The 22,971-nt window shown below is 45.8% G+C and overlaps 1 protein-coding gene across 18 annotated transcripts in view; it reads left to right on the forward strand.

Moving 5' to 3' along the window:
* SAMD11 (sterile alpha motif domain containing 11) overlaps nt 1-22,971 on the forward strand; it is a 194,295-nt gene that overhangs the window by 133,516 nt on the left and 37,808 nt on the right. For all 18 annotated transcript variants that reach the window (XM_075520744.1, XM_075520746.1, XM_075520743.1 and 15 more), the window contains 2 exons: nt 3,887-4,011; nt 20,871-20,963. In XM_075520744.1, coding sequence (XP_075376859.1) covers nt 3,887-4,011; nt 20,871-20,963 — 218 coding nt within the window. The remainder of the gene's footprint in view (nt 1-3,886; nt 4,012-20,870; nt 20,964-22,971) is intronic.

Here is a 22,971-nt window from a genome sequence, read left to right on the forward strand (position 1 = left end):
GCCGGGCCTCTTTTACAGGATGTGGGCACAAATGTCCGGAGCTGAGAGTTAGGAGTGAAACATGAGGAGTGGGACTGAGGAATCAGGGACTATTTAGTCAAAGGGAATTGAAACACGGGGTGGAGGGCCAGCATCGGCCGCCTGGCAGCCCCGGGCCTGCCCCGCGCAGGTGCTCGCTGGGTGACTGGGCCGCTCTGCCGAGGGGAGCACGTTGTGCAGCGCGCAGTTTGCCTTCAGAAGAAGGTAAGTGGTTGGTTGAGTTTTTCGGATGGCTGTTTTCTGTGGAGAAACGTGCTCGGCTGTTTCTAGGATTTGTATGGCAAATGGAGCAGGCAGGGCTGAGGTAGATGTTTGCCTGCCTTGTGCTGTAGGGCTGGTGTCAGTGATTGTGATTTGGCTGAGGTGTTCCCCTCAGGGCCGGGGGGTAGGCCTGGGCAGGACTGAGTTGTGAAGGGGTTCGGCCAGGCTGCAGTTAAAACTCATGTTTTGCAACTTTTGGTGCACGGACCAAGCAGATCTCCCAAAGCCTGTGGTAGTGCTATGTCTTTTGTTCTCCTGCTGGGCCAACCAGCAGCGGACAATGTGATTTCAGGGTTGGAAGTGCAGGTGCAGTGCTGCAGTCTGAGGTGGGAGTGTGCAAAAGCAGGGTAATTCCTGAAAATTGCTGGCAGCTGGGCAGAGCCCTTCTTCCTGGCTAAGGCATTGAGTAACTGGTGGGATACCTGAAGAACTGAGACTCAATTAAAAGTTAAACTTTCACTAGCTTTATTAAATGGCATTGGGATGAGAGCAGTTAGTTGGACTTTGCTCTGTGGAGGTTCAGGAGGATCTCTTGTAAAAATGATGTTTGTTTACTATCTTATGCAGTCACGGGTAAGGTGGAGGTGGCAGAGTTGTCAGCTGCAGAACCAAAGCTGGTGTTTCAGTCTGTTGATCCAACATGGTGGTAGAAAGTCCTCTGTGGTCTAAGTAGAGCCTTACACCAGTATGTCCCTTATTAGAGAGCCCACACAATCACTGGAGCCTGGTTGAAGCTGTGTGAGCTGTATTTGCTGGGGTCAGCTTGGCCTACAGTATTTTAAAAAAATGCTTAGTTTCTCACCTACACAGAAAGGTATCATCTCAATTGTTCATAAGCAGCTCTGGTTACCATTCACTCTCTTTTCTCATCCTAAGACTGAGACCCAGCCATAAGCTACTTCCCATTGTGCCAGGTGTAGAACAAGCCCAGAACAAAAAGGCAGTCTCTGCTTCAAACCTCCCATGTACTAAGGCAAAAGGAACAACTCCTGGGGACAGTTTGATGTGTTAAAAGCTGTCTCAGCCTGTTTGCCTTATCTCTAGTCTTTCTCCCCTTTCCTCTCAATGTTACCTTGGTGTTAGATTTGCTTTCTGCAAAGATATTCCAGCAAAGTCATGCTTTCCTGGGATCCTGCCTAATTGCGTGGGTAGACTGAGTTGAATTCAAAGCCTGTAGAGTGTACCTATCAGCCCTGTGGTATCTGCTCATGTGTGGAGTTATGACTTGCTAACACACCTTTGCATACCATAATGATTTTAATTTTGAGGCCATGGAAGATCTCCTAAAAACACAAGATCATTGGGGAAGAAAAATATCCCTTCTGGTGTGGTAGTGTTTCCTTCCACGTCGATCTCCTGGTTTTAGTTTACAGTGGATATATTGCAGTGGTCTGCACTCTTTGCGTTTTGGAGAATTAAGTCATGCTAAGGAGTTGCTATGCTCTTTTCCAGAAAGAGAGGTTAGTTGCATTTTAGTGGTGGATAAAACAATTCCTTCTTGTAGCTCCCTTAAAGTGTTTACATATCAGAGGTGCTTTGGGCTGAATTGGGATGCAAGACACTCTGCAAATGCAAAGATGTAATTATCCCATTTTTCTCTTCCTACTCCCTGCCTTTCTCCTCTGCACTTCTGGCTCATCTCCTCCGCCCTTTCCTGAGCATTGTGCTGATGGCAGCGTTTATCTGCATTTGTCCTCTGTCCCTGACATCCAGTTATTGATTGGCATGATTAAAAAGAACTGATAATCACTTCACATTAATCCCATAAATGACTTAAGACACCAAAATATTTGCATAATGCATCTTAAAGGTGGCAGCTAAAAGAGGATAAGACCCAAAACTGCTTGGCACAGGAGAAATGGGCTTCCCACTCACCTGTGGGCTTGCTTAAGTAATTAGCCTTCTGCTTGCATAAGGAGGAATCTGAACTGGTTTAGCGGAGGAAGATGCAATGGGTGCTCAAAGGCTTTGAGATCCGAGCATCCTATCTCATTGCTGAGATTGGGGGTGGGGGGAGCGCGCGGGGGGAGCAGCAGGGAACATGACAGCGGCTGCTGAAATGAGAGTCTGTTTTTGTCTGCTACATCTTGTGAAAATCTGGAGCCAGACGCCCGCTGAAAGTACCTCTGTCTAAAGACTTTCTGTCATAAACTTATCTGATTAGCAGAGAGCTAGACGACAGATTAGCCCCTGCTTCTGCACTAGGGATGGGCTCTCTGGAGCATTTGAGCAGATCTGCTCCTGTTGCTAGTGCTGATAGCCTCTAGGTGGGGGTGCAGCAGGTGGGGAGGAGGTAAGGGGGGATAAGAGGGGGATATTTAAAGGAAGATCATTGCTAGGTAATTCTGCAGATAATGCACCCTCCGTGTTGTCCTGCTGGTCCCAGGTGAGGACACTCTCCTCTGCACCAGTGAGTTGGTGGTCATGTGCTGTGTGTCACAGCAGCACAGAGTGGGTGCACTTGTCATGTGAGTAGAGGTTGGGAGGGAGCTGTGGATGTGGGAGGGAGGGCAATATTTCTAATATGTATAATTTTTTGTAAGTGTCTCCGGTTCTTCTGGCTGTCATCTTCCATTTAGAACGAGGAGAGGAAGAAAAATAGCCACAGTTAGCTTGGGGCAAGCGCCTTGTGCTAGAAGGATGGGTGATTTAACATATAGTGCAAACAAACAAAAGGGAGACGTTCCATTTAGTATCATGTATACGTTTTAGCTTGTTCTTCCTCTTCAGTGTTTGTATATCATTTATTCAGAAATATTTTGCAAGTGGACGGTGGTTTGCAAGCAAAAGCATTTGCCAGCTGAACTGCAGTATCTGCTACAGTGAATGTCTTTTTTGTGTTTGTGTTCTCCCTCTCCATAGAAGGAAAAAAGACTAAACTAGCCTACTTAATGGCAATCTGATGCAAGGATAACAGGCAAAATAATGCTGAACTGCTCTAATGCATTCTCTTGTCCCAGAAGGAAGAGAGCATTGTTTCAGGATCTGTTAGAGTGAAAAGTTGAAAATGAGTTTTATAAATAAATCTGTACCCTCAGCTCTGAGTAATGCTGATGTCTGGGTTCATGGTGGGTTTCTCTCTAAAAAGAAAAACTATTATTCAAGTAAATAAAGTAGTCTTGTGTTCCAACAGTGATGGAATGGAAAAACTTACTTTTTTTAAGAATAGAAGGGTGGCAACTGATAGAAAACTATCAGTTATTTCAGTTCAAGTTTCCTATTAATTCTGGAATAGATCTGCCAATTCCTACACTTTCAGTTTTTCCATCTGAGATGTAAGTTCTGGCCCACGCAAGTTATATCTGGCAAAACTGAAATCAGGAGCTCTGGCAGCTGCGGAGTCCTTTATGGGAAATGAGAGTTCTGTTTGGGAAGTGCTTTGCACTTAGTCTCCGCTCCCCAAAACTAGAGGAGGTTACCTAGGAACCTGATGTAGGAGGGGGAGAACCTTTCTTGAAATACAGCTATGTCAGGGGCAAACAAAAGAATCTTGCGTGCGCACACACATACGCTCATACACACAAAAATCAATTATGTGGTGGCAAATAGGATTTCCTTAACTTGGTGCTTTTCTGCTCTGTTGCAGCCGTGATAACGACCTTTCCACTATCATCTCCAACCTGCATCAGAGCCGTCAACTCGTTATGCCAGAGACCCAGAGCCGCTGTGAATTCAAGAGAAACAGCATCGACGTTGGCTTAGGAGCAGCAGGTAAGCAGCTGGAGCAGGTCCTGCTGGTTTGGGTTTGTTGACTTCCCTCCTCTCTCTTTCACTCCCTCATTTGTTCATTTTTTCAGCAGCTGTTTTTTCTGTGGCTGTTTGTGTTACACTTTGGAGTGAGCTATATGAAAGCTTTTAATATTCTGGCTAAAGATTAGCATGAAAAGGATTTCATGGTGAAGTTAAAGTCCTTTTGAGATTTCAGCCCTGTGTTATTCTCAAATCTAGTGGTCTGTGTTAAACTACTGGCAAAGGAGCTTGCGCCAGCAATGAAGTGAAATGTCCCCAGGGTTAGTGTCAAGTGAAGCAGAAAGGCCTTGCAGAGAGCATGGTTTGATTTGTAATTTCATTAATCAGAGGTTCCCCGTGCTGCCTCTGTGCCTGCCAACTCCTTTGTGAGCAGGATTGTTTGGTTTTGTAGTGCTACCTGGCTTTTTTGGGAAGTTCACCTGGTTTCAACTTAACATGGTGAAACCAGAAATGCTCCTCTTGGATCCTGCACCGTGCCTCTCTGGATGTCAGTAAGGGAGCTATGGGCAAGGATGCTTTGGTGGTAGACATGCATCAGTCAACAAGTGAGGCACTGGTAATAAACTAGAGATCTGCTTGTTGTTTGCAGAATCTACGATTTGCTTTTGATTATAAATAAAAGTTGAGGGAAAACTGGGACTTATGTTAGTTTTTATATTGAGTGATCCCTGTCCTTCCAAACCAGAATTGGATCTCTCTGTGTATCTTAATGTAGGCCTTTCCTGAAAATCTGTATGTTTGTGGTTTTGTTCATATTTTCCTGTAAGTCATTCTATTGACTGTGTAACTTAACCCCGGATCTGAAGGGAACACCGCATCTAATACACTGTGGGAATGTCTTTGGAGGATATTCAGTAACATGACAGGTACCTGGTTTGCCTTTTGCATGAGGCTTGACCCCTTTCCAGAAGGGTTCCTCCTGCCTGAAGTGAAATTTGTACTGGTGTGACTACTTTTGCAGTAAAGTATTCAGTCCCATATATGTGTTGTGCTGAACTGGGGGATTTGTGCTATGTCTGTAAAGCAGCCGTGGGCAGCTCCCAGTCTTTGCTTTCACAGCTGAATCTCCATACTCTCTTCATTAACCAGTCTCCACAGTCCCCTTTCCTATACAGCTCTAAAAGCCAAACTGGACAGAGAGATACTTTTTTCTGTATGACCTTGCTTGAGTCTATATGTCTCAGCTGACCCCGTATGTTAAAATGTTTTTTATATTGTTTGCTTTACAGAGAAACTGCTGGGCTTGATCAGCGTTGCTGAAATTCTTTGAGATCCATAGCATCCCAGAAATGCAAAGAGTACTTTTCATTTGCAGAAATGCAAAGAGTACTATCAGTGTTAAGCAGTAGAAAAGATTAGATGTGGAAGTCCTAATTCTTACTTGTTAGAATTTATGTTTTGAGGTTCTCTGGTTAGCTTAACCATAAGAAACAGTAAGAAACATAAAACATAGGCACTGCACGCATGTTGTAGCAGTGAGGACAGCAGTGCTTGGCTCTGACTTCAATGAAAGTCTGAGCAATGAAAAAGAAGAGTGCTCATTCACACAAGAGGCCACCAAGCAAGTGACAGAGCTTTTCAGGACATGATAGATTTGGTGCATCTAACAAGAGTTGACCAGCAAAAGAGTAGGTGGGGGGATGGTGGGGAGATTAGGTATCTAAAGGGAGAGAGGGCATTGTCACATCTCCACAGGGACAGTTTAACTCTGATTTTTCCCCACTGTCTGGAGCCGGCTCACTCTACGTGCTTGTTCAATTAAGGGAAGACTCATTTGCCAAAGTCTACGCAGAACCTGCCAGCTCTGACTCAGAGCATGTGCTGAACTGGTACCTATGTCACCACCTCCCGGACATGGAAGTCAAGGGAACAGAAACAAAATGTGCTGGGATTTGTAGCTGATGCTGATTCTTGGGTTTATGTCTGGGTTCTGTTTGTTTTTACTGGCAGGGGTGGAAGGGGAGAATGGTATAACTAAGTGCTACATATATAATTTTAAGAGAGTTAGTGTTGGGTTAGTCTAAAAGACTGGCTGTTGTTTAAGCCGCTTAGTTACAACAATAAGGGAAAAAGAAATGTGCCCCCAGTTGTCTGCTGTTTGCATTATAGGCCTTTGAGAACAATACTGTGTATTTGGGTTATGAGAATCTCGCCCTCAAAAAGGCATTTGGAGATGGACAATGCTGATTAAATGATGTGAATGCCGATATGTTTAAAAACTCCTGCATTGCTCATAAGTATAAGCTGCAGTGCTCTCAAAGTAAGTTGGAATCTGCTGCTAAAATGTTTTCTGTTGCTGGTTTAGCATTTATGGTTTGAAGTTAGGCGTACAGCCCCAGCCAGTAGAGGCTGAACACTCCGGAGGCTGCTCTGCAGCTCAAACTGCAAATTCTACGTGTGCAGGATGAGGGGGGTGAGTGCATACTGCTAAAAGAGGATACAGAAGTGTATGTGGCTTCTTGGCTATGGCTGAGGCTAAGTAGAGGGCTGAGAACAAGGATAGCACGAATAGAAGAGATTTGCTTATTGCAGGGCCCATGGGCTTAAGAAGAGGGTTGAAGTTGGCAGGGTTGGTTGGTTTATGATTAATTCTGTAAGAGAGTTCCTTGATTTATAGTTAAAACCAGGATTAGAGGCAGTGCTATAGTTTCAAACAGCATGGACTGGAAAATTAGAAGTATTACTGGATCTTTAATGGTCTTTGAAATGCAGAAAGGGGCTGAAACTAATGGAAAATAATGGCATGTAGTTAGTTCTGGGGCTTTTATGAGTTCTGGGAGATAGGTGAGACTAGAGTCAAGGTTCAGGCTAGATCTGGGCTGATGGTCAGGTCAAAAGGGGGTGAAGAGACTGATGTATTGCTGGAACATATAAGGTCTTTGGTTGGAAGAGCAGCACTGATATTAATATCTTTGGAAGGCTTATGGATAATTTTTAACTGAAAACAGGTCACTTTATGTCAATGGTGATGGTTATATTTGGGAACAGAGAGACTGAAGAGCTTAGTTTGGGACAGCAGAAGCTGAAAGACTTAGAAAATTACTGGGTCCTGAAAGACTCAGATAGGGTTTGGCCCTGACTAGACAAGGATTTAATAACCCGCGTTGGTGGGTGTAATAACCCACAGTGGTGAACGCTAGCCATTTGGAACAATAAGCCTGGAGAAGGTGCAGTCTTAGAGCTTGGGATAGCAGGGACAAAAGAAGTCACTGTATTTTTGATCTTGTGAGGCCCAAAGAGCTAGGAAGAGTCTGGAGTCATCAAAAAGAAATGGCTATGCTATCTGTTGCATCACTTAGGTGTGATTAAGACCAGTGTAGTGATCGTGACGTGTTGGTAAGTTTAGCATCTACAGAAATCGGGGTTAGTAAATCCGAGAGCTACAGTGCTTTGAAAATACACTTATCATAAAAAATGGAAGGACTGTTATTGCTAGTCTACAGTGATAAAGGGGAAAGGGAGGTAGTTATGTTGCCAGCAAGTAAAGTTTCATCAGAAATGTTGGACAAGATGCATAATGCTTTCCACTAGTTTTTGAGTACATTGTAGAGGGGCATGAGTCAACCAAGGCACAGAAAGGCAAATTTGCCCAAGATCACAAAGCAAATGATGACTGAACAACAGAGCTCAGTTTCCTGTCTTGTCCTCCCTAACTTCTCTGCTAGACCTCGATGTTGTTGTTCCACTGTGACAGTATGGAATAGATGTGGATTATAGCCTACTTCTAGAGATTCAGCATATGAGAGATTTGGAGGTGGGGTGAGGGTGGTGTTCCTCCCTGCTGGTGTGTGTACTGAAGCAAGACGTCTAGATAAGAATAGCTGACAGCTTAACTCACGTTTGAAGTGTCCCCTGATACTGGACCTTTAAAGGAAATAAAGAATACCAAAAAAGCAAAAATCTGCTCCAGCCGGTGCTTCTCAGTAAGAGATCTGGAGACCCGGAGCTGGCAGGGGTAACTGAGGCTTTTGCAACGACAGCAGAAGTAGGTGGCCGAGAGGCGTGTACTGATAAAATCTAATTGCCCTATCGATTGGCTTAGGAGCCACCGTCAGCTGTGGTAATGATTGAGATATTCTTATGTGTTTGATGCATGTTAGCTGTATCTCACTGCTCTGGGCCCACTGGGGACCTTAAGGTATTACAGAGATCTCTTAATCATGGAGCAAACTTGCGTGTGTTGGGCCGGCTCTGCGGCACTACAGATTTATTACAATTACCACTGATGCACTTGGATTTCCTTAGGTCCCAGGGGGTCCTGGGTTTCGGGAAGAGCTGCCCTGTTTGTAACTCTGAATTCTTAACTGGCTGAGGAAATCCATCTCACTGGTTTAGGATTTTACCCATCTGCACCCTCTCACACTATTCTTCCTTCCCTCTCATCTGGGTTGACTGTTGACAGTATTGTGTCCTCAGGCTTTTAAGAATAGTAAACTTCTGCCAGTTCTGCTTTCTCTGCCTCTCTTTGTGTCTGGGAGTGGAGGTGCTTGTGCTTGCAAAATGGAGAGCACTGGTTTCTATAGTCCCTGGATAATGTCTGTTCACCAAACGGTTGTGCAGATTTCAAGTGTGCAAGTGTTCATTGTTTCCAACATGGATTGAAAGAGCGGTAAATTCTTGTGGAGGATCAGAGAATGTAGCATAAAGGAAGGGCACTTGCCTCTGCCAGCTCTGTTGCTCTTCATTGATCAAAATGATACCCAGCTCCTCTTTTGAAGTCTATGTTATGTTTACACTGGGTTTATATCCAGCTGCTAGGTTTAATCTCCTCCTACTTCTCTGGCCAGTGTTGGACCTTTATTTATGTATTTATTTTTAAATCTGGAGCTAGCTAATCCAGCTGCTGAGGGTTAAGGTTGGCTCTTGGGCTGAGAGATACTCCCTTTGCAGAGAAGAGAGGTGAGCTACTTCACCTAAGTGCTGCCAGTCTGCAGGACTGCAGCTGGGGGGAACATATGTAAAGCCTACCTGGAGAAATAGGCTTTGGTGATGCCCAGAGCTCCCAGGCCAGTTTACCTAGGAGGCGTGAATGGTCTCTCCTCTCTTGACCCTGCGGACTCGGTCTTCTGCTGCGTCCTTCCCTTCTAGTGGTGTTCTGCAGTGGAAAATGCTGGAGAATGCTTTCCTTGGTGCTAATTAAATTGCAGTCACGGTGGGGATATAATATGCCAAATGGAGGAAGAAAGGAAAAGTACGTATAATGGGGTCTGTACTTCCTTAGGAGCATACAGAGGCAGCCTGCATTGGTGAGATTCAGTAAGAGGCTTAACAACATCTGCAAAGGTAGAGCAAGTATGCTCAAATGCCTCAGGGGGAGCGTGCGTGTGGGAGGGGAGGGCAGGCGATGAGCCTAATGAGAATATAAAAGTCGTTTCCAAATGGATCAGATAAAGGCGAGGCAGCAGACAGGGTACAGCACTGGCACTACGGAGGGGCTTACCTTGAGAGCGGATGATGGCACAAGGCGCTTTTAATCTTAATTGAGAGAGAGACACACACACAAGGATGAGCAGAGCCAGGGCTGCTTGACAAAGGCACAGTAGCAAAGCTGACGGTTTGCACATCAAACACGGATTTAGAGCCCCTTTAAGCAGCTAGCGGTGTGTCTGTAAACAAGTCCAATCCCCTCTATCCAGTTTGGCTAATGCAGTCTGCCAGGGCATGCGTGGGGTGGGGGAGGACTGAGGAGGCCGTGCGGGGCTCCATGGCTCATAGAGAAAGTACGGGTGCCTTCTCCCTTGTGTGTGTGTGCTTTGCACGCTGCTTTAGGATTTGGACAAGCATTTTGCGATAGAGTCCTGGTCCCAAGGCCCTAAATAATTTCTCCCCTGAAAAAATCCTGTTAATTTCTCCTCTTTCTCTCCTCAAATACCCTCTGTTCTGCAGCACCAGATTTCATGACTTTCCAGTTGCAGTAGGACTATTTGCATGGATAGAAGTGGAGGGATCAGGCTCACTGATGCTAGAGGAAGGTGGGTAGATCTTCCCTCTCTTCCTTCTGGCCCTCGTGATTAGAGGGAGTTGGCTTGATGTCTGAATATTGGCTGAGAGAGGGCACTTAATGGAGACATGGCAAAATATCAGGTCTTACTCCAAACAGCAAGCAATTTGCTATGATTCTGCATATAATATTTGGTACTGCCCATGGATTAAAGACCCCTTCCCCAGTGATTAGAGGCTTCTTTGGCTGTGGTATGGGAAGCAGCAGAAGGCCAGCTTTCCAATGTTGCAGAGCTCCCAGAGAGCTTGGGCTTTTTCTAGGGGTTGTTGGTCAATGTGATGGAGACAACAAACCCTGAGAGCCTTGGCCTCAGAGCAGTGGTGTCCTCAGTGACCAGTATAGTTGCATGTTAACCTGCAACGATTCCTGTGAAAATCCCACGTGATAGGGAGAACATGGCATCTCGGTCCCTTGAGGAGTCCCACTTCAGGAGTCCTGCTCCATTGGAGGCCATGTATACTTGGTGCCTTTGCAGTCCTGGAAAAGCAGTGTTCATCTACATGTCTCAAAAACACCATGAAAGAGAGATCTCTGCAAGGTTATTTGTTCTTCTGTGTTAACGCTCATGTTTCCACTTGATGCTCTGTTGACTAAGCAAGGGCAAAGGAGAAATTTCAGGAGTGAACTGTAAACAGATTCACATTTAAAAATGGGTCTTGGAATTTTTATTGACAAGGCAGTGCTTGTAGCTCACACACGTGGATCCACAGCTGATCAAACTAGTTGTCTCACTTTCTTTGGGCCTATCCCTGAACTCTGTGTGCCTGCCATGGAGGGCTTCCCAATAACTTCATTTGGGTTTGTACTGAGACCTGGAGCTTTCATCTGCTAAGGAGGAGTTAATACCGGGGGTGAAAAAGAATTGGGATCAGGGATGTTATAGCTAATGGTTAGAGACAAGAATCACAGTGAACGGCTGTTTTCTGAGCGTGTGATAATGAGCTAGGATGCAGACATGTTTTCATTTAACAAAGCTAAACAACAACAAAAAAAGCAGAAGCCTTTATTGAACTGCTGCCTTAAATTGAGCAGAAAATCAGCACCAAATGGGCATCTGGGAGTTGTAAGCCCAGCCACCTTTGTTTATGTGTTTTACCATGAAGGACAGTTGTTTGCCTAGGCAACATGAGGGTCTAGGCTCTGTCAATGCCATTCATCTCTTGGCTTGCATCTGGAGGACTGTCCTTTCTTTGTGCTCTGTTTAAGTTAATTTTTATTTCTTCTGAGGCCTTGAGGGAGTGGGAGGTAACCAGCATCCTTTTGTAATACAAACGGTGGTCTTGGGAGGGGAAGGAAAAATGGGAAAGCCCAACATGGAAGCACTTCCTTTTGCTGTGCCCTGCAACTGCACTTGTGGTGTAGGTTAGTGCATAGGATTTTGCTGGTGTGAGTGTTAAAGTTTTATTCTTGGCTTTGTCACTGCAGGAGGAGAAGGAGCCAAGGCAGTTTAGTGCCCTGTTTTTGGAGTTCAATAAACCTTGCTCTTGGCAGGGATTTGAAGCCTGCTCCTGGCAGGAGGGTTCTTGTAGATGGCTCTGCAAACATCTTTGGGAAGGTCAGTGATGTGTTTCAAGGTGTATCTCCCTCACTTGTAGGAAAGGAGTGCCACAGCTGGACAGGGCTCACCATGGCAGCGTAAGTAGCTTGGCCTTCTCTGTGCCTGGCGTGAACAGGGCAGACTGGCCATAGTCAGGACAATGAGTCCATCGCTCTCTGGCAGCTGGATCAGCCACCAAACTCATGGCTAGTACATGTTGCAGCTTTGAAACTGAAATAAACACCGACTCTTTCTTCCTTTCCTTGCAGCTGTAGAAAGAGCAAGATTATCCTGCTTCCAAAAATAACCTCTTCCCCACCCCCTGCTTCCACCTCCTTTCCCAGGTGCCTTACAGGCAGCTAGTAAAGAGCTGAAAACAAATCATTGGTGCAGTGACATCTCACTGATGTTATATATAGAAATCCAGTACAGATCGTAATGTGGCACCTGACTTGTCCACTCCTGCTTGCTGCTGGCTGGAAGCGCAGGGAGAGGAGGCAGTGTGTCACTACTCCTGACCCTGCCACAAGTCAAGTTGATCCTTCAGTGCCAGGGTTTTGACACTGTTCCTGCTCTAGTGCATGTGTGTATCTCTGTGTCATCAGGTTTGGGTGCTGTGGATTTAGTCCTGCAAAGCCTAGCTTTCTGCTCTTGCTGCGCAGCAGGGGAAACACTGTCCCCCCACAAGCTCCCCATAGCTGTGCGCCTGGAAAGCTTGCATTGCGATTAGATGTCCAGGTAGCAGGCATTGAACTGCTGCTCTGCTCCTTTGACTCGATGATCTTAAAGGTCTTTTCCAACCTATACAATTCTGTGATTCTGTGATTCCTTGTTTCTTTCAAGCGATCAGCAGGGTGCTCTATGGCTCACAGCTTCGTGAGGTCTCTGATGAAAGTGAAGAAGTTGTCCTGCTGAAGAGAAAGAGGTGCAGGGCTGTGTGTGTGTGAGAGATGTGTTGGAGATGACACATGAAAATGTTGACCCTGCCTTTTGGATTGATAGACTTAAGAGAAGTCCACCAGGAAAACAGACCTGACCACAATGAGCATTGTGCATTTAGAGCCCTGGGGCAGGCAAACCTGCCGGGGTAGTGTGGGACCATGACTGCCTTTTCTTGAAGCCCTGCCAGCTCAGTCCCTGCCTTACAGCACTGCTCCAACACGTGTACTCTTTGGCAAAACTGGCCTGCCCTGGGCTGATCTCCGCTAAAGGGGAAAGAAGATGATAAGCATTACTATAATTTGGGTGGTTTTTTTTCCTCCTGCTGTCTCTGCATGTACAGGTAAGACCAGGTTTCCCCACAGGGGCACAGTAAAGACCCTCAACTCCTTTCCCTCTGCTAAGCGTGTCTGATGACTTTCTACGGTTATTAGCCTCTTCAGTGCAAATCAAGGAGATGGGTGGGGATTCTCAAGGGTTAAGTTGCATGTATATCACTGTGGGGAACAGACTCATAAATTAAACTGGAATCTGTCCTAATGATGCCCTCTCCCCAGATGCAAGCTTGTGGTTTCAGACCTGGTCAGGGGAGTCAGCAGTGCCAATGCTTTACGTCAGATATGAACAGACTTGGGAGGAGCTGTCCTAGGATGGAGGGCTGGGGGTTGGAAAGATTTTATTAATGATTTGCTGTGAGCAAGAAGAGGGTCAACTGCCTATTTCATCAATTTTTCAGCTCTGCACAGTCTTTTTGTTCCCAATTCCTTTTCTTCTCTTTGCTCTTCTCCCCTTTCCTGCTCTTTTTCCTCCTCCTTGCATTTCTTTGGTTCTCAAACCCTTTTTTCCTCCTTCCTTTTCCATTCTTAATTCCCATCTCACATGTGCACCCTTCTTCTTTTCCATTTCTCTTCCTCTCTTTAGTTCCCTTGTCTTCCTCCCTGTTCTCCCTTCCCCACCCTCCCTTCATCTCCAAGCTCCTCAGGAAGAAGACAATTTGAAGGCTTTCCGCTCTGCTCTCAGCTGAGAGGCTCCTTCCCTCAAGCCAATCAATGGCAGCCTTTCAGCCCCAGTGGGGCTTGGCAAACATTAGATCAATAAGTTATTAGCACCATTCTGTCAGCTGTAATGTGGAGATTGATCGGGGCCGGGGCTCCTGCATGCTGCCTGGCACTTCCCCAGCCTGATAAAGATGACAGATTAAGGGAATAAGAAAAAGGAATTAAGGAGTCTGGCTGTCAAAGCTGTCACGGGCTGGAGGAGCGCTGTTTTTTTCAGGGGCTGAATGAGTGCAAACGGACATTTAAATGGTGCTAAGGGTACAGCACCACCAGCAGCTCTGTTGGAAATCACTATCTTCAGTGTTCACTTTTCTAAAGAAATGCTGGGAGGCTTGTAGAAGGAGCAGCCAGAGGAGGTGGAGCAGCTCTCCTGGGTGATGGAGGGAATACCAGGTTGCTGGCACAGACCACACGCAGAAGATTCAGCACGTAGGAGCCCACAGGGAAATGTGAGTGCCGTCCCTGCCGCATTGCCTTACCCACCTTTTGGCACGGTTGGGTGTTGTGTGGCATTCCCCAGGACTGAGGGAGGTATCTGCATCAGAGGAACGATGCCAGTTTTCATAGCTTTTTATCACAGATATGTAAATTGAGGCCGAACAACCTTTGCCCGAGAGGTTTGTGGTCCTTCAAGGAAAACCTGATCCTTATTGGAACCGTGCTTAAGTCTTCTAATTTAACAAGCTTCCCCCTTACTCCTGTTTTACCCACTAGAACATGCTCCTTTCTAGAGCTAGAGAGTCACCAGAAGGCCTGGACTTCCAGCCCACCCTCCCAGCCTCATTCTTTACATCTTTTCTGGAAGAGAGTGGGGATTCACAAGTTTGCAATTGCTAAAAAGCCTGTCTGCAGCATATAAAATTAATTCAGATCTCTCTCTTTAAGTGCAGTATATCCTCTCCATGAGTGTTTTTCATACTATGAATATTTACTATCTTTCTATGGCTTGGTGCATGCTGTAAAAATGAATTTTGTAACAATCTGGGAAACGAGGGGGTGTTGGTGCCCCTTCTCTAATAAACAGCCTTATTACAGACAGACAGGAGGATGGCTCCAGCATGACCTGCACCTCCCTCTGTTTCACTCCTTGGGAACTGAAATACTAGACAGTCCTTTTAGGAGCTTAGCTCCAGCTAGGCAATTTGAGTGAGCACAAGGAGGTGGGAAGTAGCAGGATACCGTTTGCATGGTAGGAGGAGAGGCAGATGGCCAAGTGGTTAGAGCTGAGAAAGGGGATGCAGGCTCCTTCTCAAGCCTAGGAAAGGATGGTTATACGTTGGGAATCCTTCTACTCAACTACTGTCTTGTTGTATGCTTCCGCAGCTTTCATATATGCTGCGGTTAACTCGCATTGAGGAAGGGGTTAGTGATGCTAGGCCTACCTTTGGGGTGCTACTTTTTGTGTAATGCATTGAGATCAGTGAGTGATGGTCACTGACTCTTGCCTATTGGAGTCCTTCTCTGCCATTGAGAGGAGTGACTGCACAACCAGTCTGCCAAAGTTAAGTTCTCTCAAAGTGAGCAGGAAAGAGAAAAACCTTTGATTACTCGATATTGCATCCTCCTTGCTTTGTAGTAAGAGACCATTAGTGTGTCCCATTCCTCCCTCTCCTTTGTTTCCTGTTTTTCTTCCTGTTTCCAAGAGCTTCTTGTCACAGGGAACTTAGTGTGATGCTTAGGGAACATTTGCAGAGACCTTGGTCTAGGCTAGGGACAGTCCTGAGCCAGGAGTGCCCAGCTTGCTCTGCTCTTCGTACTATTTGTACTATTAAGACTGGTACAGCAGCTAGCAAAAGGATGCTTCCTGCCCTGGAGAGCTTGCAATCTAAATCTAAATGACAACCAACAAATAGATATAGATGTGGAGTCATAAAGGAACAATGAGATAACCCAGTGCAATAGCTAAGGTTTGAAGCCTGCTGCCTGCCGTGTCCCTAAGGCCATTAAGCTGACCTGCTGGGAGAACGATGCTACCTTTATTTTGCAGCTGGTTCGACATCCCCTTTGTGGAGATCCAGCGGTATTTCCCCCTTCCTTGCTTAGAACTAACTCTGCCCCATGAGCTGGCACACACTTGTATTGTTCTAGGATCCCAAGTCCCAGAAGCCCACTGTTTCCCTTCCCCCAGCTTCCCCAATAATTTTTTTTCCATTCTTGTTGCCCTCAGTTAAATTATGGCCCGTTATTCCCATGACCTTGTGCTTCACTCTCCCTTTGTTCCATTGATTCCTGCTGGCAAGGCATGGGGCCGATGTGCAGCCAGATTCCACGCTGCTGTGCGCAGCCTACTGCGTGGCCCCTCGTACGCCAGCCTTTGTTGAGAGCAGCTCTGGGCCTGCTGGGACTCGGCAAGCTGGTGCAGCTTCTTACAAAGGCACAAGCCCATCGCTGGGGAAGGAAGTCTCCAGGGTCCCTGCAAACCTGTCACATTCGGCACAGGAACAGACTGAGCAGCAGGGCTGGAGCACCAGAGTTTGAGCAGAGCAGCTCCTCTGGTGGTAGCCTGTTTATGCCAAAGGAAAGGGGAGAGCTGAATAAACTGAAATGCTGCCAAGACGTTTCAGACTGGTCAGTGGGAATTGTCATCTCCAGGGTTTAAGTTTGATGGGGGAATTAAGAGCAAGGGAGGATGTTTTCCTTCTCTTAAAATAATGTGAAAGGAGGTGAAAAAAGGACTCTCTTCTTGTTAGATGTTGGCTATCTGAGCCTGGGTGATTTCCCATGTAAGTTGGCTCAGTTCTCTGTTTACTTAGGACTTCTGGGTCCAAGAAGCTTTCAGAGCATAAACCAATGATATGGATGGGGAGCGTGAGATAGGTCTTGATCTCTTCCCATTGTGTCTGTAGTATAACACAGTGCAGAAAAACTCGGGGCAATCCCTCAGCTGTAATTGGGACTCGGTCTGTAGTCCACCCATTTAACAACACTGGGAGGGCAAAAATTTTGTGACCACCTCATATTTGTTCATGTCCCTTTTCCAGGTGAAACCCTGTGCTCAGTCACTAGGACATGGGCTCAATTCTCAGCCTGCCGTTGATGCAATGGTGTCCTTGGTGCATCTTCTCTGCTGCAGATTCCCTTGTAAAGAGTGGAGATAAAGTCCCTCCATCTTTGGGGAAAACTAGGGATAGGTTTTCTAGTCTTCCCAGCTGACTTAGGCTCCCAACTCCTCTCTTCAAAGCTGGTAACAAGGCTTGGGATTCTTAGATGTGTTGGTGAACATGACTTAAGTTACCCAGCTCTGCTGAGCGCTGGGAGGCTGAGGATTAGGGGCAGTGCAGGAGTGCAAAGTGCTGTTACTTCCAGGTGATGTTTCCACCCATGGGCTCTAATCAGTGTGTCTCAAGCCCAAAGAGGGCCATGATTAGATAAACCCCACATTGCCTTGGCTTCTACACAAGCTCGTTTTATGGTGCCATACCCACATCCCTTTTCTTTGTGGTTGCAAAGCCAGTGGGAGATACTTCTGTATGGGGACAGAAGTGCTGTCCTCCTCCAGCTGACCTACTTTTGTGGCCTGTCTCTATTCGTGTTTCACTGTAGAAGTTCAGCAGGTGAGTGCTGGACTTTCTCTTCCCACGAAAGAGGGGGAAAAAATCCACTTTGATTTCTAGATCTTCGGGGAACATATTTGACTTTGTTTCCAAAAACCTCTCTGGATCACTTTCTGTACTGCCTTGTCAGGCTAGCAGGAGCCTTGAATGTAATGCAGGATCTGGGGACCTGCATGGGAGACCTGTGTGGTCAGGGCTGTGTTGCACTGGTGGCAGTGAGTGATCAGTATGCTTGGGGCTTCCTCTAGCACTCCTTACTTGTATTATTGCCTGGCTTAGCTTCATAACATTACAGTTCTGCTGATAATGCCTTTCATTTTCAGCTTTAATATTAAAAACTGCCCTGATTTCGCTTCTTTTCAACTGAAATGCTTTGTAGAAGGCAGGAGGGAGGAGGCAAAAGCAGGGATTTGGGGAACAAAAAAAAAAAGCCCCCCACAACCATCCCTCCCCATCCTCTGTCTAAGGTGGAGTGTTGCCTTTTGCAGGTGCATGGGCTGAGCAAACAGCTGTCTTTTGGCTTTCTGGTCAATGAGTAGCAATGTACTCTAAATGCACAACCTGTCTCTGTGAGGGTGGTAAGACATCCAGAAGCTATGCTGCCAACTCATTTGCAAAACATATTTGGTTTTGCTGCTACTGCAAAGTCAGGGGGAGACGGACTGTGGATGCTCCCATCCCGATGCCTTCAACCACTGTCCTGGTTCTTTGTGTGTGAGTGCAAAGAATGGTTGGATGAATGGCATGTGGACATAAAGAGGTGAACTTAGAGTATAGGGTCCTGTAAAAGGGCACGTGTTTAGCAGGTGTAAGTGGTATCTCAAAGCTGTGCGTATGGTTTAAGTTGTAAAGAGGAAAGGATTGGTGCTGTAATACAAATACATTGCCATTTAGGTTGTACCCCAGAATCTGGGAGTTTACTAAGTAACTAATGAAAATGTGATCTGCCTCTTCCCTGCTTTGCAGCTAAGGAAGCTAAGAGGGGGGTATGACTTCTTGTAATGCTGGGCTGGAATTCAAAAGATTGCTATTCAGTCTTGTGCTCTCCTACTGACTCAGTAAATTTGGGGTGGATTGTTAGATCTTTGTGCCTCCGTACTGGCTACTGATGATAATTACTCCCTTCTCCTTGCTTACTGTATATCTTGTTGATTTAGTCTCCACACTTCTGGGGACAGGGGCAGTCTCTGACACATCCCAGGACTTTGCCTTAAATGAAGGAAAAAAAAAAAAAGAGGAAAATTTTCATTCTGTGATCTAACTGACTGCCATAAAAACTGCTGGGGGGCAACCCAAATACAAACTCAGTGTGTGGGATTTGGTGCTTTGGGACAATGTGAACCTGAGATGCTGGAAGGAAAACGCTGCAGTTCATCCTAGAGATTAATACACTAATGTGGGATCTCTCTGGAGGGCCAAGTTCAAATCTCGACTGCAAGACATCTGGGACCTTTCCCTGTGGCATGCCGGTGATGGCAGGCTGTCACACCTGACTGTTCACGCAGCTGCCAGCTCACTCGCGTGTGTGCCGAGAAGTGGGTGTTTTGGAGACTGGTGGGGCATGGGTCTGATGGAGTTGGTGCCGCTTCAGAGTTACTGTGTGATCTTGGTCTTCCCCTGCACAAGCGCAGCCGGTTGGGAGTGAGATGGGACTTGCAACCTGTCCTGCTGACGTGTCTGGGAATAGCAGGGCATGGTGCTAGTCAGAGCGAATGTCTGCTGGCAGATGGGCGCGTGGGGGTGGGAGTGGAATAGCAAGAGAGAAGGAGTGATAGGAGGGTAATGAGGTGCCTTGGCAGAGTTGTGAAACCAAGGAATCTTCACTGCTCATATTCTAACTGCTGTCACATGTAACTGGTGCTTCTGTCACCAGTTCTTCCATGGAGTCTCTTCTGCCTGAAGTACTTAAGAACAAGCCCTGTTGGGTTTTGCTGCCTCCTGCCTGGGCTGGGAGGGGCGAGCAGAGCAACGGGACTTTTGTTGTTTCAAAGCCACAAATCCCGGATGAGAACACTTCTGAGGAGGATATATGATCTTGGCCTCCAGCGCTGAGGGTTTGCAGCGTCAGACTAACATTTCCAGGAAAATCAACATGAAGAATGAAGCGTTCCGTGGGGAGGGAGCTTGTGACTCTCTTTGTGCTGTGTGGCCAGGTACTTCCTAGTTTTGATGCTGGCTTGGCAAGCCGATACTGTCTGTGGCTTTGGAGAAGTTATTGAAAGGGTAAACTGAGGCAGGAGGATTGATACAATTCAAATTGTATTGAAAAGCTGGCTCAACACCTGGGATGTGAAGTGCTGAGAAAACTTAAGTGCTGAGAAAACTTAAGTGCTGTCACTGGCTGACTCTATCCTTTCCCATCTGCTTTCCAATTGCCACTGTTGTGTTGTATTTGCTTTTGGTTGTGGATGGTTGCAAGTCTCTGCTGTTGTCTCTGAGTGCCAGTTTTGTTAACAGGCTGGGTGACAGGGTCATGGCAAGATAAGATCGGAGGCAGCTTGTGCTCTTTAAAACCTTGAAATGCCACTCGTAACTTTGCAGAGTTCCAGAATTGCTCTTTGGATAAAGGCATTGCCTGGCAGGCTCTGCCCTCGGCACGTTAACTGTCTGCTCTCGGCACTGCTCAGCCTGTGGCAGCCACAGATCTGTGCTCTGGATCTCTTGATAAATACAATGCCAAGGCAGGAACCTGGGCTTGCTTAGCTGAATTCAAAGTAATGTGGAGTGATTCTGAGTATGAGGGACAGTTGCTTGGCTTAAAATGTCCCCTGGAACATAAATAATTTTGTTGTTCTTATAAATAGCACCAAGGGGGTTTGTAACCTTTCTTAACCAACACACTTTGGGCAAATTGCAGAAGCTTTGCATGCGTGTTGACTCACAGGCAGATGCAACGTGTCCTCGCTCAAATATGGTGCTTGTTTGTGCGATCTTTTTTTTTATTATTTTAAGATGCTGCATCTTTAACAAGCCCTTGATAGATGAGAATTTGATGCTTGCAGTGACAAACAGTCTCTTCCTTCCTGCCCATATGCAACATCATGCTTTCAGTTTCCCCAGCATTATTATGGGAGGATATTGATTTTAAATCTGTTCGGGGATGCTGTAATTGTATATTAGATATTTTGTGTTGGTTTGTAGGGCTGCAGTAATGCAAAAGGCTTGAGTGTTTCCGTACAATCTAGAGGGGGAAGATTGCTAAGGACCTTGAGGTTTTGAAGGAGGAGGGGGGGAAGGGGGGGGAGAGAGATTGAGAGAGAGAGAGAGAGAGAGAGAGAGAGAGATACTGTGGTAGGAAGATTCAGAGATCTGTTGTGCTTTTTTTTGTGTTGTTTTTTTCCTCCCCTTTCTCTCCCCCAGTTGCTTTGCATCAGGGCATGAAAGGAGTGGAAACACCAGGGGGACAAAAGGCAACAGAACAAATGATGAAACTCAGTAAGGAAATCAACTGGATTCAGAATTTATAGCTTTAAAACGTTGCATTGATCAGTGTGTGAATAGTCATTATGTGCTTTTGGACTGCGTGATTAGGAAAGCAGATCAAGGCTCTCAAGATGATGATTTTTCTTACTTTCATTTTTTTTCCTCTGCTTGTAATATATGTGTGCGCGTGTGTGTGTCTGTGTGTGTGTGTGAGAGAGAGACGCAAAATACCAAAGTCTCTCTGGTTGCTTCTGCAAAGAGGAAAGTACAACCTTATCTGATACTCAGGTTTCTCATCTCTCTTCTAGATGAAATTTTAGGCAAGAGAAGAGTATGTTCTCCCAACAGCAGCAGTGAGTGTCCTTTAGAAAGCAAGAAAGCCAGAAGTGAGTCCCCAAAGGGTAAGTGCTGCTTCTCCCTCCCCCATCCCCTTCCCCTTTCTTCTCCGTTCTATAAGAGTGGAACTTAATTGAAATTAAGGAGGGAGGGAAGGGAGGGCTGCAAGAGGCTGTGGGGTGGGAGCTGTAAGTATCCGGCACCGAGGGTGCATGCAGGAGGCTACCAGTGCACTGTGCTTTCTTTATCTAATCGGAGGGAAGCTTGCAGTGCGAGAAAGGGATTGCCGCTTAATTAGAATAATTGTTTTGTGATTAAAAAGGAAAGCTGCAGCTTTTGAGGTGGATTTTAGAGGTGTTTCTACTTTTCAGGCAGAATGTCTTGATTACATGTTTAATATAAAAGATACACACGGGCTTATCATGCTGGCATCTGTTCCTTTAAAGGGAAAAAAAGAAGCCTAGCAGGGAGAATAGGGCTGCCTAGTTCTTTCTTATGCATTTATGGCACTGTTCCTATAGAGATGGAATCTGCAGAAGGTTTCTCTTTTTAGGGATTGTTTTTTTTTTAATCTCCTGATTTTTCTTATGGTTCTTTCCTATTAACATGATTTTTAAACTTTCTTTATGACTGGCAAAGTGGAGTGGGTAATGGAGCCTGCAGTTAATGAGTTTGTCTCCAGGTTGCGTAAATGAGGTTTTGCAGGCCGTTCACTTAAAGGCTTTGTTGTTAAGTTCAAACTAATTAGCTGTCAGTAATGCCCATCTCGATCACTGTGCTTAACCTGCACTCTTTGGCCACTAAAAAAAAATTAAAAAATACAAGCAGACTAGCTGTCTGAAGCTAGATCCTGTTTCATGAGCTTGGAGTCCAGCAGCTGAGACTCTTCAAGGTGTATATTCTCAAGAACCAATCCAGGGAATCTCAAAGGGCACTTTTTGCAGCAGTTTGTCCTGAAGCCTTCTTAAGCTACATACCTTATATTATGCTATATAAAGATATATTGTAGGGACCTGTACTGCATCCTAATTTCACATAATGTTGCTGTATATTGTCTCTTCTTGACTCCTTGTCCCCAAATTATGATCTGAAAGGCAGCATACTCTTGAGAGGACGTTGAATGCTAGTGTCACTTAATATAATATTGCTAACACTACCTAAGAACGTACTAAATCTTTTCTTTCATGTAACCCTCTCCTGCCTGTTAACTCTTTAATACAAGTAAAAGCGCCTTAGCTTTTTACTGGGCTTTTCTGAAAGGTGTAAACAGGAACCCTAGATGCTGCTACTCCTTACCTGTTTTCCTTGATTTTTTTCATCTGCCCTATTCCTGTTATCCTTGAAATGTTTCTAGTAGATGTGCAGGTAAGTTCCAGCAGGATGCTTCTATAGATTCTGAAACGCATTTGTTATATAGGGGCATGAGAGTCCTGTAACACACTTGATACACCTGCTGTCGTCTTTGCTGTTTCTGCTGAGTCTGTATCCTTTGTAATTCCAAGACCGTGCATGCTTAGGAACTGAATCCAGGTAACAGCAACCTATGTGTCCTGGCTGAGAATGGGCTAAACTTTAATCAAGCCATCTGAAACCAAACTATTGCATTTGAATTCACCCTAATAAAGTGGCTGAACTTGCACAAATGGATGTTTTCACCATGGGAGCAGCAGGGTCAAATGATCCCATTCCGTTTCTTTCCTCTGGCCTTCCCACCATTTTTGTTTACTTGAGTGGGTTGAGTGCAGCGTGAGGCAGATAAGCAGCCCTTGACTTTGCAGTATGCACTTAGGATCTAAATCCTGCTCCTTAACTCTGAATGACTCGGGGGTTTCCCCCAACCTATGAAGAAAGGGCTTCCTAGGAAGCCCTGAATAAAAGCAAACTTTTGTTTTCTACTCCCACTTTTTTTCTCGGAAAGCCTTCCCTGCCCTTTAAAAGTGTGTGAGACAGAATGGAAATTCTGAGCTGGGCCTTTTACTAATCTCCCATGTTACCTGTTTTTTGTTATATTAGATCATTGGGGAACCCCCTGTTCCCTCCAACACTGTGGCAGGCATTTTAAGCCTAGGCTGT

This window comes from Mycteria americana, chromosome 18 (genome assembly GCF_035582795.1).
Source record: "Mycteria americana isolate JAX WOST 10 ecotype Jacksonville Zoo and Gardens chromosome 18, USCA_MyAme_1.0, whole genome shotgun sequence".
Lineage (NCBI taxonomy): Eukaryota > Metazoa > Chordata > Aves > Ciconiiformes > Ciconiidae > Mycteria > Mycteria americana.